At 40.3% G+C, this 17,743-nt stretch overlaps 1 protein-coding gene across 2 annotated transcripts in view; it reads left to right on the forward strand.

The window, feature by feature from the left end:
- The window catches only part of ADAMTS9 (ADAM metallopeptidase with thrombospondin type 1 motif 9), a 179,949-nt gene that overhangs the window by 5,808 nt on the left and 156,398 nt on the right, over positions 1-17,743 (forward strand). Inside the window, exons 2-3 of one of the 2 annotated variants that reach the window (XM_053599271.1) lie at positions 768-930; positions 3,233-3,365. In XM_053599271.1, the coding sequence (XP_053455246.1) occupies positions 768-930; positions 3,233-3,365 (296 nt within the window). The remainder of the gene's footprint in view (positions 1-767; positions 931-3,232; positions 3,366-17,743) is intronic. The other variant, XM_053599270.1, reaches the window with a different exon arrangement.

The following is a 17,743-nucleotide window of genomic DNA, read 5'->3' on the forward strand; positions in this document are numbered from 1 at the left end:
GAGGCCAACACCCTCACCTTCAAAAACTAGTAATGTGTTTTTAGACATTTTACAAGGTGTCAGGCACTCTTCTGAGCACTGGATATGCATTATCTCATTTAATCTGTGCAATAAGTCTTTACAGTAAGTTTCAGTTTTCCTAGTTGAAAAACTAGGAAGCAGAAGCTCAGAGCAGTTATGAAACTTGCCCAAAGTAGATGGGGAGGTAGTGGTGCTAAAACTGGAACCTAGGGCCTCCAGAGCTGTATGGTGTCACTCCTTTATTGCAAAGAGAAGAAGGAGTGAGAGGACTACATGCCAGAGGTACAGGTGGCACCACCTGAGTGCATTATGGCAAAGATATGCTTCCTGAATTTGAATCAACAACAAGGCTTCATTGGACCAGCTTTTCCCTCTGGAGCTCATACTTGTCCTTAAGTTTCCAGGCTGTCTTAATACACAGAAAGGCTGTCTTTCAACAGCCTGAAGGAGTAATATGATTGGAACTTGGGTACCAAGGAAGTATTTCTTAGAGGTAGATTTGGAGAGCAGGTGCAATAAACCAAAGTGAAATCAAGAACAAGATACTGATGTGGCAATGATGTTTCCCTGAATAAGTCACAGCATTTTCAGTTTTAGCAGCCCTCCTGAGAAAAAGATTCGGTAAAATGGCACAATATGTACTTGGAAATGTTCCTTTGTTTTTTTTTTTTTTTTTGTTTGTTTGTTTGTTTTCTCCCGATGACTAAGTTACATTAAATCAACCTCTCATCTCTCTTCCTTTGCAGCTGGGCACATTCCGGTCCCATGACGGGGATTATTTTATTGAACCACTGCTATCCATGGATGAACAAGAAGATACTGAGGAACAAAACAAACCCCACATTATCTATAGGCGCAGCGCGCCCCAGAGAGACCCCTCAACAGGAAGGCATGCCTGTGACACCTCAGGTATTTGCTTCTTGCTTAAGCAGAGAGATCCCAGCTCTGAGAGCTGTGTTCATTATTTTGCTACAGAGATGTAGCTCTTTCACAGTCTATGAAGCACTATCATATCACCATTTATTCAATCCTCAAATGAGGTAAATATACTCCTATGTAGAGATCTGGAGACTAAAGGGAAGTTTAGTACATTTTCTAAGGTTGTGCAGCTAAGAAGTTGCAAAGTCAGGTTATGAACAAAAAAAATCTGTGACTCCGTGGCCTCTATAGGCAGAGCTGCCTCTTCTATTGAAATTGCTAATTTTTGAGATTGAACTTTAGTGATTTGTTGAGGCTGTGATAGCAGCATCTTCAATTAACAAATTACTTGTATTTTCTTGGTGTCTTCTATTCATTTGGGGTTTTAGGGGATTTTTGTTTGTTTTTTAGCCATGTATGTTTTCCCAAAAAGTCTTACATATGGAGCTTACGGAAACTTCTATGTGTTTATTGGAATTTTTCCTATCAATTTCAGTTTGGCTAATATTCAGTGGCTTCAGGAAACATAGGAATGGATCTTGGGTTGCACTGTTAGGTTCCAATCAAATGCTTATGTGCCCATCACTGGATTTCTTTCTGTCCTGGCCAGATTCTTTGATGGTTTATGCTGACATGCTTGGCTGTCGTCAGGAAAATGTTATTCTGGGCGCCTTGAAAAGCTTATATCTGTGTTTCTCAATCCACAATCTTGCAGCTACACTTCACTGTCTCTGAAACCTGGTTACTTTCTACTTGGTGATAGGTTCTCATTTGAAGTCATTCCTTAATTTGGTCTTGCATTTGTTCAAATACTTTTTTTAAAAAAACTCAGAGTTCCTATTTCTAAAATGATCCTTCTCCCTTTTCTTTATTTTTAAAAGTTGCTTCTTCAAATCAAATAGTATCTTGGGGTCTTTGTTGTTTGTATCACCAAATGAGACCCAAATTGAAGATCGGCAGGGAAGTTCCTCAAATGCTTCCTAAATGATTGCTTGCTTTATCTATCTGTATCAGGTTGTTCCAGTGTGATAGTATATGCTGTTCTCTTCCTTATGGGAATTATTATTCCTAAGGTGAATATTTTAAGAAAAGATAAACTGATTGCTTATAGCCTGGAAGTAGCCAAGTCTAAGTGGGCAGCATCGTGAGACTTTTGGTTTTATTCCATTCATTTCTGTGTTCTTACACGAGGGCTGGATGGAATATAATTGCAATATTCTGTCAGTTAGAGCTGAGTAGCCAAGGGGCATGGGGAGCAGGGAGGAAGTGTACTCAGAAATATCAGAAACAATAGTTCCTGCAGCATGTGTGGTGTCAAGATTGCTAGTCACCAGCAAGTTAATGAACAAGATGTTTCTCGCATTTATTTGACCATACTAGTAAGACCACTGACCTTTACTTTTTGACTTCCCAATCTATATGAAGCAAGCACATTTTTTATACATGTATAAATGATAGATAACATGTGATAGACAGGAGATATATGATTCTTCTCTTGCCATCCTTTTGGTGTATGTTTGAAGGACATTGAAATAATATGCTCACTGATTGATTCATTGAGCAATGGCACTTTGTGCTATTCTTCTGCCCTAAAGTGGAAACCAACATTTTTGAAAAAGAAAACCTACTATTTATTATGGTCTTGTTCTGTATTGGCACTGATTATGCAAAGCATCTTACCTGCACTATCTCCCTTAATCCTTATCACAACCCATGTGATAGGTTCCATTCTTATTTCCATTGTAGCTAAAAGAGGAGCTGAGGCTTACAGGGTGGTAGTTTGCCCAAGATCTCACAGCCGGTCCCCAGGGCTGACTCCTGCTTGTCTGTCTGATTTCATGACCTGTTGTCTCTGCACAGGAGTGGAAGAGAGACAGAGGACAGGATGAGAAAGTCTTACTTGGTACTGTCATTCAAAAAAATCCTCAAGGTTTATTTTTTAAAATTAATTGCCCAAGTCAAAGGGCATTTGATTGGGGAGGGGGGGAGGCGGTAAATCCTGTTAAAAAACACACAGAATGAATCTTAAAAATAGGAAGATTGAGGACAATGGAAGACGCCTTAATTTTTCAAAAAAGCCTATTTCAGTTCTAGTCATATTGATACTTGGGCCGTTACTACCGCCTTCTGAACCAGTGCCAGTATTTTTAGTTTTCCTTCTGGTTTTTGTTCGCTCCTGACCAGTCTGGTGTGTCCCTCCTTCACCTGTGTGATGAGTCAGGAGCCCAGAAATTTTGACTGGCTATTCCAAAGGCTGCTGCTGGACTTTGCCACTCTGGTTTCTCTCTTCCAGCTGCTTCTGCACCCCTTCTTTGAATTCAGATGCAGGAGGCTCAGAACAGTTGGAAAGAACTTTGGAATATGGCACAATTCACCAGCAGCCATTAGAGGGACGGACCAGCAGGTCATGGAAACCTCCGAAACAGGTAGCCTTTGTACAGGGAGTGACAGTAAGTTGGGGGTGGGAGTATTCCCTCTTGTCAGAGAGGAAAAGGGTTGCTTATAAAATATCAATCCATTCAGTTTCAGGGATTCCCCCTTCTTCCCCAACTGCCAACCAAGAACAGTAGTTGGTAACCAATAGTAAACCTTAGAAGTCCCCTGGAGCCTCAGACACATATACAGACTCTTTAGAAAAACAAACAAACCCACTTTCCAAGTTGAATGGGATGGAGCAAGAATCAGTGGTTTTAATGGTGCTCCAAGTAATTCCAATGTTCATCTAAATTGGAGAGTCACTGCTCAAGTTGGACTTAAGGTACTAGTTACTTCCTGCTTGCATTGCTCCGAACTTGGCTTTCTATGTCCAGGCTTTCCACATCTCCTCTTCTCGTAGTAAGACAGAATATTTGATCTGGAGGAATCCTTTTCAGGGAGGTCTAGTCCAACACTGATTCTGTATAGAGGAGGAAACCAAAGTTGCAGAGTATTAATGTACTGATTTCTAAAAAGTGACATCCTATATGTTCAACACCAACCCACTGGAACTTTCCCTAGCCCAAGAATGCCTGGTGGACCTCTGCTGAGCTGGGAATAGCCTTTAGTTTCTGGATTATGGGAGTCTGAGCAGGGCAGGGCACTGGAGCTATTACATGCAGCATACAGATGGAATATAAGTCTTGTTCATTTCTGATTCTTTTTTCTAATTTTCAGAAAAAGGAGTCTAAGATAATGTATATTAAAAAGATAGATGTAGAAAGAGTTTAATGTAATGAAACCTTTATGGGTTTAGAAGAAATCTATAACTTTGCTTATTCATTTGTGTGTGATTTTATTCATTTAGCCATCAAATATTTATTGAGCATCTCCCTTGTGCCAGGGACTGTCCTTATTCCAGTTAGTTGTGTGGCCTTAAGCATATTTTAGAGCGTAAGAATAACATGTATCTTCCAAGGTTGTAGGCAGGAATAAAGGAGTGTGAAATAATGAAAGCCCCTAGGACAGCATTTAGCAGACAGGAGACTCTAAGTTCATGAAAGTAGAAAACAAAATCCATAGCAAGGGAAGGAAAATCCAAAGTACTGAAATTCAGAGCTAATGGCTTCAAGCTTCTTGGATACCAGGTCATAAAGGGTTTATTGCACTTGCCCAAAATCACCCTGCCAGCTAGTAACAAGGCTGAGGGGCCTTTCTGTCTGCTTATTTGCTCTGTACCAGTGTAGCACTTTAAAATGTTATTTCTCACAAGTTTCTCTTGGTCCAGCAGCTGCCATGGGGGACTGTTTCTGTTTCACCATCACTGGTGATGTCTAGGTGTATACATTGGGCCGCTTCGGTACACCTGCATTTATTTGTCTTTTCATCCTGTTTGTAAGTTCCTCAGCATTCAGGATGGGGAGTGGGGTGTCTTCTTCTTCTTACAGCATGCCCTTGTGACCAGTGTCCTTTACAAGGTGGCTGCTCAGTAAGATTTATTTGAGCTCACTGACTGGCTGTCACACACACCAGGGGGCCAAAGGACAGGCTTATGGGAGTCATTCAGGAGATTTTGTTGCTTTTATAAACCACTTCCTGCTGATCCTTTCCATTGCTTGTTTCCAGATGAAATCCCAGGTTCTATCTCACAGACCTATTTAACCCTGAATTTTGCACAAGAGGTTTTAATTGTTCTTATCAGTGAGCCAGACATGCTTCCTGGTGGGTGAGAGAACCACATGGGAGAGAGCCCATAGAAGGCTTTTTGTTTGTTCAAAGAGAGTGGTATTTTTTGTTAACTAAAATTTCTCCCTCACTTTCCCATCTCGGCAAAGCCAGCTGTTTTTGTTTCTTAAATAAGGCATGTAGGAATTACATGCTCTTTGACGTATCAGTGCACTCCTAAGGAAATAATTTGACCATGCCTCAAGGTGTTTATGAGCAAGATTCAATTCAATGTTGTTCACTGTAGCAAAAGACTGGAGACAAGCTCAATGCCTTTCAAGAGGAAGACAGAACAATATATCATGGGGCATTTGAATACTAGCTTCCTATGCAGCCATTAGAAGTGATGGGATGGCTTTGTGTTGCCAAACATGGAAATATATATTAAGTGAACAAGTAGGTGATGAGCTAGTATGGTTAGTAGGATCTCATTTTAAAAAATGATTTGTGTGGGCTTGGTGCCCGTGACTTAGTGGTTAGGGCACCAGCCACATACACTGGGGTTGGTGGGTTTGAACCCAGTTCAGGCCTGCTAAACAACAATGACAACTACAACAAAAAAATAGCTGGGGCAGTGCCTGTAGCTCAAGGAGTAGGGCGCTGACCCCATATGCCACAGGTGGTGGGTTGAAACCCAGCCCCTGCCAAAAAACTGCAAAAAAAAATAGCCGGGCATTGTAGTGGATGCCTGTGGTCTCAGCCACTTGGGAGGCTGAGGCAAGAGAATCATTTAAGCCCAAGAGTTTGAAGTTGCTGTGAGCTGTGACACCATGGCCCTCTACTGAGGGCGACATAATGAGACTCTGTCTCAAAAAAAAAAAAAAAAATGATAGTGTGTGGGTACTTGTGTATAAAGAGAAATCTGGAGCAAAGGCACAAAGATATTAACAATAGTTATTTCTGGTTGCCAGGAACATAGGCAGTCTTTACTTTTTTACTATACATTCTTGACTCCTCATAATTTTGTTCCTTTGCCATGCTTCTAGAATAGTTCAATAATTATAAAAAACAGGTAAAATGAAATGGAGATAGTGGCATGTATTTACTTACAGCCCTATTGCACCTGTCACTGGAGACCAACAGCCAAGCCAAGATTTGGTCACTTAAGAATGGAAATTGACAAGCCTCCTCTGTTGTTTTGAAATGTAATGGTCTCAATAACCAGACAGATAAAAATCCTGCCATGTGTTTACTTCTTTAGGGTTCCTGTGGCTAGTTAAAGTTGAATCTATCTCTCAATCCAGCTAAATTGCTGTGTACCTGTTGCACTGATGCTGGGATTATCAAGATTTAGTCTCCATTAGTCCCTGAGGACTCTGTTCATTATCCCTGTTAGAAGTTACCATCAATTCTTGATTGGGCTTTCACAGCTGAATCATAAAAGCTAGAAAATATAAGGTGATAACTTCCCATTCTGCTTTGGGGATTAGTTAAAACAGGGGAAAAACCCATCACTTGCTGAGGGTCTTATTATGTGCACATCACTGCCTATACACTTCACATACATTACATATGTTCATAAACATTAGAGGGTAGGTATTATTACCTCTATTTTGCAGTTGAGAAGATTATAGCTCTGAGAGGTTGAGCAAACTTGTGCAGAGTCATACAGCCAGTAGGAAGTGGGCCTGAGCCTTAATTCAGATGTGATTCCAGTGTGCTACCTGTGGGCCACACTGCTAAAAATAAAAATGGCAGCTGCCATCTAGAAATGCCTTTTTAACTTAAGTTTTTAGAGCATCTTCTTTGACTTCCATCTGATTTCCAATCCCTAGATGATGTTAATAATGTCTAACATTTCTTGATCATGTAGTATGTGGCAGAGGCCTTATGTCTCCAACAAGCCTTTGTTAGAGTATGTATTTGTTACACATTAACTTCTTGAATCCCATTAATAATTTAGCATAGAGTAATCAGCTAATTAGATTAGCTGGTCTATGAACTGGGCCCAAAAGGAGTGAGAGACAGAGCTAAGGAGCAGATCCCTGAGGGAGCTTTCAGTAAACACTTCTGCAACAGCTTGTGGGCTGCAAGCAGTCACAGAAGCCTTAGCTGACTTCATAGTCCTGCCTGGGCCCCAAGCATGTCAGCGGTTGGAGGCTAATAGGTGACTTATGAGTAGCCAGTTTGCCTGCATTTTTACCACACACTTTCTGCATCCTTAGACCCTGTCAGCCTTGCAATGGTCAAGAACAAGCAGCATTTAGGGAGTCCTGTGCCAGGCAATATGGAAGCATGCTCTGGTTATTTCATTAATTCCCAACAGCTTGGGGGGTTGGGGTGGGGTGCTTCAATTATTCCCATTTTACAAATGAGAAAACTTGACTCAGAGAGGCAGATGGACTTGTCCATAGTGTATAAAAAAGGGAAATGGTCACCGGGCATTGTGGTGGGCCCCTGTAGTCCCAGCTACTCAAAGGCTGAGGCAAGAGCTGGAGGTTGCTGTGAGCTGTGATGCCACAGCACTCTACCAAGGGTGGCAGGGTGATACTCTGTCTCTAAAAAAAAAAAAAAAGGAAACAGTCCTGTAACCCAAGACTGATTCTGAATTTTTAAAGATAGCTGCTGCCATTTGGGATTTCCTTTAATTTACAGTTTTTGTTTTTTATCAGTCTTTATACTTTTTTCCTCTTTTTTAATATTCTTCAATGACCTCTGTCTAATAAACAGTCAATATAAGCAATGACCTCTAAAATCCTTTGTAAATTATTTATTTATTTATTTTGAGACAGAGTCTTGCTCTGTCACCCTGGTCAGTGTGCCGTGGCATCATCATAGCCCACAGCAACCTCAAACTCCTGGGCTCCAGCCATCATCTTGCCTCACCCTCCCAAGTACCTGGGACTACAGCCTACCGATATGATGCTAGGCTAATTTTTCTATTTTTACTAAAGATGGGGTTTTACTCTTGCTCAAGCTCGTCTCGAACTCCTGAGCTCAAGCAATCCACCTGCCTCAGCCTCCCAGAGTGCTAGGATTACATGCATGAGCCATCGCGCCCAGCCAGAAAATTACTGTTTTAAATAAGTGAATTCTTGATTTTATTTCTTCAGCCTGATCTTTTTTATGGTATTTATATAAAAATCATGCTTTTCTTTTTTTTTTAAACATTGATATTCGTAGTGTAGTCCTCCAATAAAATCATTAAAGGATAATAAAAAAGGACTTAAATGCAGGAACCGATTCTTCTTTCATTTGTTCTCTTTTATGCATTTATTTTTTTTACTCTTTATTTGCTTGTTAAAAACCATTTTAGTGTGCACATCTTCAAGGTCTATAAAAGTAGCGCGATTAGTAATGGGAACTACCACAAACACATCATCTACATCTACCAATGACTAAGATGTTTTCCCATTTGCTTCTTGATTTTGTTTGCTTGCTTTTTTCTGGGGTATTTTAAAGTAAACCCAAGTTATCATGACACTTCATCTCTAAATCATTCCAGCATATTCCAGTATACTTCTCTGAAAAGGAGGATATTTTCCGACATAACTGTACTATTATTTGTCATGATGATCAAAATTAGCACTTTTATAATTATTAATAATTCCTCTATGTCACCTAAACAGTACTTCTATTAAAATGTTTCTGACTGACACTGAATGCCTTTGTACAGTCATTGGTTGGGTTGTGATCTTAACAAGGTCCACAAATTGCAATCAGTTATCGTCTCTTAAATAACTTCGCACTTTGTTGTTACTGTTCCTGTTAAAATTGCTATTTTCATTGTAGTTTTAGTTTTCTTCCATAGAGCTCTTTTTTTCTTTGCACTTTTTTTTTTTTTTTTTTCAGTTTTTGGCCAGGGCTGAGTTTGAACCTACCACCTCCGGCGTATGGGGCCAGTGCCCTTCTCCTTTGAGCCACAGGCACCACTGCCTTTGCACTTTTTTTTGTCTTTGCTTCCACTTTATCCTCATATGGTTAGACTGCAATTGCAATGATTTCTGAAGAGCAGTACTGGTTCCCAAACCCAGTGCCTGGACCATTGTGTCTCTTACCAGAGTAACTCACTTGAGCACAAAAAGTGGTGAGATTGGGTTGCCTTTTGATCCTTTGTCCGAAATGCTTTGATAGCCCTCTTGCTTTTGTCTTACCAATAGAAAGATCCTCAATTTACAGTACAGTACAATAACGTGTCCCTTAACAAAGGGATATGTGCTGGCTGTTTCCTCGTGAGCATAAACATCATAGAGCACAAGTGCACAAGCCTAGATGGCACAGATGACTGCACACCTATTCCTCCTAGTCTAAAAACTTCCACAGCTTGTGACTCTACTGAATACTATAAGCATTTGGGGCACAATGGAAAGTATTTGTGTATTAAACCTACCTAAAAGGTACAATAAAGAAATTATAATCTTACGAGATCACTGTTGTATACACAGTCCATCACTGACCAGAATTCTTAGGCTACCTTTTCCTGTTGTTCAAGGATATCCCTCACCTGTGTTTTGAAACCTACTAGAGCCAATTTTCAGTAAGCCATATCAAGTGGCCACTTGGTTTGGAGCTGAGCATAGTACTCATTGACTGTGAAATACTTTCCTGCCCCTTTCCCGGAGCTCTTTTGATAAGTTCCTGGATCCAGAGATGACCAGAGGAGGTGGTTCCTGCAGAGGAGGTGCTTCCTGCTTCCCAGCTTCTGCCCCATCTCAAGACCTTCCCTATTCTCTCCCGATAATCATATTTTGGGAAGTTCTTATCACTTTGCTTCAGAAACCCATTCTCTGCTGAGGAAAAAGGGTGATGTAGATACCTACTAATTAGTGCATCTTCCCAGGAGCCACTTGAAACTGGTTGAGATACGTCTTTGTTTAGGAGAAACCTAAGGATCAGCAGAGAGCTCTGGCAGAGGGCTGTCTGGCTGACAAAGGCAGAAGGATTTGGGGCTTAATCTGAGGACCCTTCAGACCTCTCACTTGAGTCTTTTTTAAAGTAAGACATAGTCTAATTTCTTGAGCTTCTTCAAGTGAGGGAATAAGCCTACTTGTTTAATAAAGTTGAGGTTTAAAATTTACATCTTTGTATCCCCCAAAGTGGAATTCTTTATGACAATCATTATAGCCATCCAGGGGTGAGTTTTCTCATTTGTTTTTTTTTTACATCTGAACCAGATGTTTGCGTGTGTATTCCATGCAACTGAAAATCATTAGTGAATATACAGTGTTCTGAATATCACGAAAAGGAGCACGGGCAAATGCAAGATGTGATGTGGTTTGTACACGTGGCCAGTGGGCTTTGACAAGGACCAGAATCGATGAGGGGCAAATGTTGGCACAATCTTCCTTTTTTAATGATCCCCAATTCTCATATGATGGAATTAGAGGTGAGGTATTAAAAATACAAATGATATGTGGAAAAAGTTCAAGGTGATGTGATTGGCTTCAGAATTTTACTGTTAAGTTTTTTCTTGTTTGTTTGTAAATCTTTTTATTTTCTGTTTATGTTTCATAGTGTATTTATCCATTTTTATATTAAGGTAATTTACAGGCCTTAACAGTCATCCTTCTTAGTGTGTTAGCTGTGCAAGTTTTGCAAATGTGTACAGTCACTAAACCATCATCACAACCAAGTTATAGAACAGTTCCTGGAGGGAGAGCTTTGCCATCAGGCCTACTCCCCACCTCTCTTCTCTGTCTCTGCCTTTGGCCCTCTCCAGAATATTATATAAATAGAATCACTGAGCAAAGTGCATTTGTCCACATTGTTGGCTGTAATAGTAATTCATCTTTCTTTTATTGCTGAGTAGTATTCTGTGATGTCGATACATAGTACACCAGTTTGTTTAGCTATTACATACTTGAGGGACACAGTTTTGGGCTGTTTTAAATAAAGCCACTATAAACATTTATATACGGGTTTTTATGTGAATATAAATTTCCATTTCAGTTGGGTAGGAGTGAGATTGGTGGGTTATATGATAAGCACTTCCTGGAAATGGCCAGTCTGATTTTGAAAGTGACTGTACCATTTTGCAGCCCCTGTAGCAGAGTATGAATGTTCTGATTCCTCTGCGTTTTCTCTAGCACTTGGTATTATCAATATTTTGTTGGGGCTTTTTTGTTGTTGGTGGTGTTTTTAAAATTTTTTAACTATTCTAGTAAATGTATAGTGAAATCTAATTTTAGTTTTAAATTATATTTCCCCAATGACTATTGACGTTGAACATTTCTTCATGTTTATTTGCTAACCATATTATCTTCTTTGGTGAAGTGTCTGTTCACATCTTTTGCCCACTTTTAAAAATACCAGAATGTTTTCTTTTTTGTTATTGAAGTTTCAGAATTCTTTATGGATTCTAGATAGAACCCTTTTATCAGATAGGTGGTTTGCAAATATTATCTCCCAGATTGTATTTTGTCTTTTCAAAAAATCTCTTAATTTTCAGATACTTATTTCATACACAGGTTTTTCTTTTATTGCCAGTAATTCATCCATCATAGATTTCACACTGACCTAGAACTACACAGCAAGAAAGTAAAATGGAGGGCGGAGTATTGAGTTTCTCTAAGACACAGGGGCAGAAATGGAATAGGAAAGACTTATTTAGGATTTGTTATTCAAAGCTATTGTCTAAGCTGACAGAAAAGACATGTTGTAATAGTTTTTATTGGCTAATTGATATCCAGAAACTTAACTCTCCACGTCCAGCTGGTGTACTTTCTCTTAGCTCATGGGTGAAAACGAGTTACAAAAGAGTCACCACATACTTAACCCAAAGATGTTTCGCACATGTGTACACAGAGGGGCGAAAGACGGGGAGATCGGGAGAGACAGTGACACACAGACAGAGATGGAAGAATCTGGCAGTGTGCAATTCATCCCTGAGAGGCCAGATGCTGGGTGGTGGGATGGAATGAGAGATGTGAATTCATTATTCTTTTTTTTTTTTTTTGAGACGGTCTCACTTTGTCACACTTGGTAGAGTGCCACCCTTGGTAGTATTACAGCTCACAGCAACCTCAAACTCCTCAAACTCTCGGGCTTAAGTGATTCTCTTGCCTTAGCCTCCCAAGTAGCTGGGACTACAGGCGCCCCCACAGCACCCAGCTATTTTTTGTTTGTAGTTGTCATTGTTGTTTGGCAGGCCTGAGCTGGATTCCAACCCACCAGCCCCAGTGCGTGTGCCTGGCACCCTAGCCGCTAAGCTATAGGCGCCGAGCCAAATTCATTATTCTTGAAAGTGGAAATTTCTTGTTTTGTGCTTTGTGGACAATTTAAGGGTTTTCCAAAAGTGTCTTTGATTGTGCGTTATTTTTTTTCTTTCAGGCCAACTTCCTGCTCCTGTTTGATTTTATATCATTGTAACATTGAAGGTACAGAACAGGGAAATGATTTTCAGAAACTGTTAGCTGTTTTAGCAGGTCCAAAATAAAGACTTTCCAATAAGCAATGGAGACACTGTTCTCCCCCGCACTATAATTAAACATCAGCACACGCCCACTTCTGTAGCCTTAGGCTCTCCTTGGGAGGTTTTCTGTCTCCCTCTATCATGCCACCCTGCTAATCGTTTGGTTTTTTTCATCCATCACCTTTCTAAAAGTGACAGTGGCTTAGAGAGAAGCTCTCTCAGGTTTCACCTCTTTTGAATCTCAAGACTTCATTTTTAATCATTATTCCCTTTTATCTTATAAAATATAAGAACTCACAAAATTTCAGTACTTGAAGGAACTTTAGAGAGAACAACTATTCCAGTCCCTCTCTTTATAGATAAGTTGGATCAAGGCTCAGAACTTTTTGAAGGGACTCATCTCCTCAAAGGTAGGACAAATGGCAAAATTGGACCCTGAGCACAGACATCATATTTCCCAGTCCTAATGTTCTTTCCAGGCTGCAAAATTCAAAGAAGCTGCCTGTGGACGTGCTTTAAAAAGGGATGTTCAAAAGTACAACTCAAATGAAGTTTGGGGAGTACCACTGGATTTCTCTTAAGTATAAGGATAATTAAGACTAAACTAGCAAGTTTGTTCAAGAAGTTGTCTCAAGCCTATAGAGAAAAATATTAGGCTTTTAATTCACTTAAGGGATTAAGTTGTTGCAGCAAGAGCTGAGTATACAGCCATAAAATATGATTTTAAAATTAATCCATCGATTGATCTCTTCTGAGCTGGGCCAGGCTGCTGGGGAAGGTGGTCTGTGGTTGAGGAGGAGAGGAGATTCCAGTGAGGGCCACCTGTCCCCAACGTACATCATGCCCCTGTGGCCACTTATGTCCATTGTCACTGAACGTTGGGGTGAGAAAGGGATCTATGGCAGGCCCTGGCATATAAACCAGTCCTCAGTCACTTGTAAACTGGGAGGCTTGTGTATCAAAGGAATGTGGGAGATAGGCTCCCTCAAGTAGCTGAGAAGCCTTTTTAAAGAGCTCCAGCCCAGCTGCTCTTTAATCTTTGTTATGGGAATGATACCTCCATCTGCCACAGGCACCAGTTCAGCCTCAGGACCTCCTCCCACAAGCTGCAGTGAAACGTCAAATAGCAGGCAGATCACCAGCAGGGAGCCCAGGAGCTACACAAGTCACAGAGTCACCACAGCTCATGCCTCCAGAGCACTTGCTACACACCAGGCTGTTTCTACACCTGGCATAGATGAAATCATCTAACCCTCCCCCCAGGCTATTAGACAAAAGCAGTTATTATCCCCACTTCACAGACGAGGAAACTGAGACACAGAGGTCCTAATGAGATGTTCCCAAGGTCACACAGGTTAGATGCAGAGCAGCTGGGATTTAAATGCAGGCCTCCCCAACTCCTGAGCCCAAATTCTTATCTACCACATCACGCTGCCTCCTGTGTTCACTCTGCTTAGAATGTAGGGTCCTCTGCAGTTGCTGGTAGGCCCTTGAGAAGTGACTAGTGTCATGTGTTGAAATAATAATATTATGGATATATGGCTTAAATAGACTATATTATTAAAATTAATTTCATCTGTTGCTTTTGACTTTTTTAAATGAGACTACTCCAAATTCTTAACTTCCACGTGTGGCTCACATTTTGTTTCTCCTGGAGACTGCTAGGCCTAAAAATCCCAAACTGTGGCATAAAGAGGGCTGAGACACGGCCATTGCCAACAGGCTACAGACAGCACAGGATAGCTGAGGGCAGTTGGGACCCTTTACTGCTAATAGATGGAATGAATCAAAATCTATATTTCTTGAAGAGTATTTTACAGGATATTAATAGCAAAACCAAACAGTTCCTTAATAAAATACAGGTCCTGATACGTTCAGCATTTTACGTTACTTCGAATAGGTATTCTTTAAATATTTTCTCCAGTTATTTCAAGTGTCCCTCAGTTTCCTCATTTATCAAACGGAGACAATAGTCCTTACCATATAGGGTTGCTGTAAGGAATGCTTAGGAGAGTGATACAAAGAAAGAAAAGCACTCAACAAACCTTAGCCACTAGTCCTAGTTACTGTATTTAGTAGAAGGATGCAGAAGGGCCTGTGAGTGTGATGTAATCCCCACCCACATGCCTGAGTCAGCAAACTCAACTCCCCAGGGAGCTGGAGACATCCACCCCCTTAGCAGATAATGAGGTAGCCATCTGGACTTGCCTCCCATTGACCCTCACCAGTCCTTGAACACCAAGAAGCTTCTCAATTGTTTTCTTCCAAGGGCATGTCCCTCCCTCCCTGAGAGGACAGCTTATCAACACACTCCCTCCCTCTTCTTGTTGGCCCACTGTTGCCTCTTAAACTGGCATAGATCCCTGCAAGGTTGGCAGTCAAGTAAACTGGTTGCTTTCTTGGAAGACTTCTCAGAGCTTTTAAAATGCTAATGCACACGGAGAAAGCTGTGTTAAGTGTTGTGCAAAACTAATTGATTTGTTTTTGGAAATATCTATGAGATTAATGTCCTGTAAACTAACTCTCATAGAAACATTGTTCATAAAGGTTCAGGCCAGCCCCAAAGGAGTCTGAACAGCCAGAATCTCCCCTGCCATTGCCCTTTGCATCTGCTTACTGTCAGGATGTGCCTGGAACACTGCTTGACACTGGCCATGTCGCTGTTTTTTGTTTTTTTTTAAATGCAGTTTAGGGTTTGTTTTAAAAGAGAGAGAGATGGGCTTGGGAACGTAATTCTAATGACTATCCAGTGATTCACTGTTGTTTTGCAAGCTAGCAAATTGAGGACCCCTAAGAATAATTAAACTTGGTTGACTTTTCATTCATATACTTTCTATATGAATGCATATGAACAGAACAATTCTGTCTCTTAGTTCTTTCTCCACCCAGTTACTGGAAACATATTATTATTTTTTATTATTAGAAAATTCATGGGTTTTATAGCTGTGGTCTTTTGTTTTTTTACCACTTTGTGCTTGTCCATTCATCATCCTCTGATCCCAGCAGACTTTATTTCTCTGTATGAGGCTTCATGAAGTAACTCCCTAAACATGCCCATCAGCACAGATCTGACTACAACCAAGAGAAACCGACATTGGCTTCCAGTTTTTGTTACCTGTATGGTAACGTTAGGCTACTAGAGCCAGTCGAGAAGTGGAAGTGTTTGCTGCGTTTATTTACATCTAATTCCATGTCAGACTGTCTTTCTTCTCACTGTCAGTCCGTGCGTGTGTCCTTTTTATCTAGGTTGGGCCTTCCGTGGCAGCAGGGACTGGTCGTTCATGCCTTTAGTTCCTTCCTTCCCTTCCTTCTTCCCAAGAGTCTTTCTGAAATAGATTTATTTGAGAAATCCTTGTATACTACTAGTAAAACAGTAATCACTAATAATTATTATCATGTTAAATATTTAATAAATCTGTATGTGACATGCCCTGCTCTGAGAGTATTTTATGTATTATCTTTTTTAATCTCTACAGTTATCCTTTGAGGTATGCTGTTATTATCCCCCTTTTACAGATGCAGAAACTGAGGTTTTGAGGCAGGAAACTGCCTAAGAAAGGGTAACCAGAGTAGCATTAGGGCAGAAACGGGAACTGAGGCTGGTCTGGCTCTAGAATCCAACTGGAAAACTGCTCCTCGTTCCTAACCTGTCTTCCTTTTCTCTGTTAAGCTTGGGTGGAGCAAAAAGGAGACTTGCCTTTAGTCCTGTGCTATGTGAAGTTAAAAGGTGGCTTAATGCCTTAAGGAAATTCAGTTAAATTGTGATAAACCTTATGAAAATGGAGAGCAATCATTAACTTCCCAGTGGTTAATGTAACATTTGAATCACCTCAGCCCAACTCCAGTTGGTGGGAAACGACTTCAATGAGTAACCACTGACTAACAAGGCCTGGCTGTTATATTCTAAAATAACCCCACTCATTTAGTAGTTATGTGCGTTTCATTGTATTGCAATGTGACATGAAGCTCATTTAAAACATTTTTATCAATAAATCAACAGACTTTAAAGTTTTTGACTGTGAGGTTTTTTAATAGTGGTACCATCTCAAATTAAGAATTGAGTCCAAGTTTTATTCTTGTTTTGTCATCGCTGTTACTTATTTCAGCTTAGCCTAGTACCTTGCACAAAATAGGTGTCAAGAAGTGATTTTTTAAAAACCTCAACATACAGTTTATAGGAAATTTTGTAAATACTTTATCATTTAGTTCTCAAAATAGCCTTAAGATGGAAGCGAATATTTTTATGCCCACTTAAGAGGTCAGTAAAACGAAGCCCAGAGAATTGACTCAGATAAGGCCCTTTGGATGTGGTATGGCCGGTGGAAGCCCAGCTCTCAGCACTCTGGTTTGGAAGTCGCTACGCTTTTTGTAGTACTATGAAGTTGAGTGTCAGAAGTGAAATCAGGCACATGCTACCAGAAAATTGTTTTTAAACCCAGGTCACTTCCTCTTAAATGGTTCCTTTTAGTTCTAACTCCGTTCGTGACTGGTAAAAATAGAGAGGAAAATGATACAATATGGATTCATTCCTTTCTAAATGCTAGGCACTACGCTAGCACCATGCATGAGGGATCTCCAATCACTCCTCAGTGCCGTTCCATGAAATGGGTACTGTTCTTACCCCATGTTATAAGTGGGAGAACTGAGGGTGAACCAGAGTCAGTTATATGCCCAAGATCAAATAGGAGCTGAATTAGGTCTCAGCCCCTTCATTGCACGAGTTCCTAGAACACTGGCTGTGACAGTATAGGCAACACTTCTTCCCTTTTGTAGGCATCAAAGCCAAAATCAATACAAAAGTCAACATGAACTCATGTCTTTGGAATAAGATATCTGAACCTGTGATGTGGGTATAGTCAGCATACACCTGCCAGTTAGAGCTTTTGTGTTCATATGCCTGAATTTGTTTACAAGCATATGTAAGTGCTCATCACATTGCTAAATATTACACTTTTCTCCAAATGCAAACATGCAATAGATTCTCTTGGAGGTATCAAAATGCCATTTTGGTATTTGAACTAGGCCAGTTTTCTCATAACCTGTTTAGTTAAGTAAATGTGATTAATTTTTGAGGAATCCTCAAAGAAGAAGAAACATGGGAAAATGATATCCTGTTTCCGAATGTCTTATCTCAACTTTAAGAAAAGGCAAGAAAATGGTGTAGTCACTTTGGAAAACTGTTTGCAGTTCCTCAAAATGTTAAACATGGAGTTGCTGTATGACCTAGCAGTTCTACTCCAAGAGAAATAAAAATATATACACCCAAAACCTTATACATGAACATTCATAGCAGCATTGTTCAATTGGGTATTG

This window comes from Nycticebus coucang, chromosome 8 (assembly GCF_027406575.1).
Source record: "Nycticebus coucang isolate mNycCou1 chromosome 8, mNycCou1.pri, whole genome shotgun sequence".
Classification (NCBI taxonomy): domain Eukaryota; kingdom Metazoa; phylum Chordata; class Mammalia; order Primates; family Lorisidae; genus Nycticebus; species Nycticebus coucang.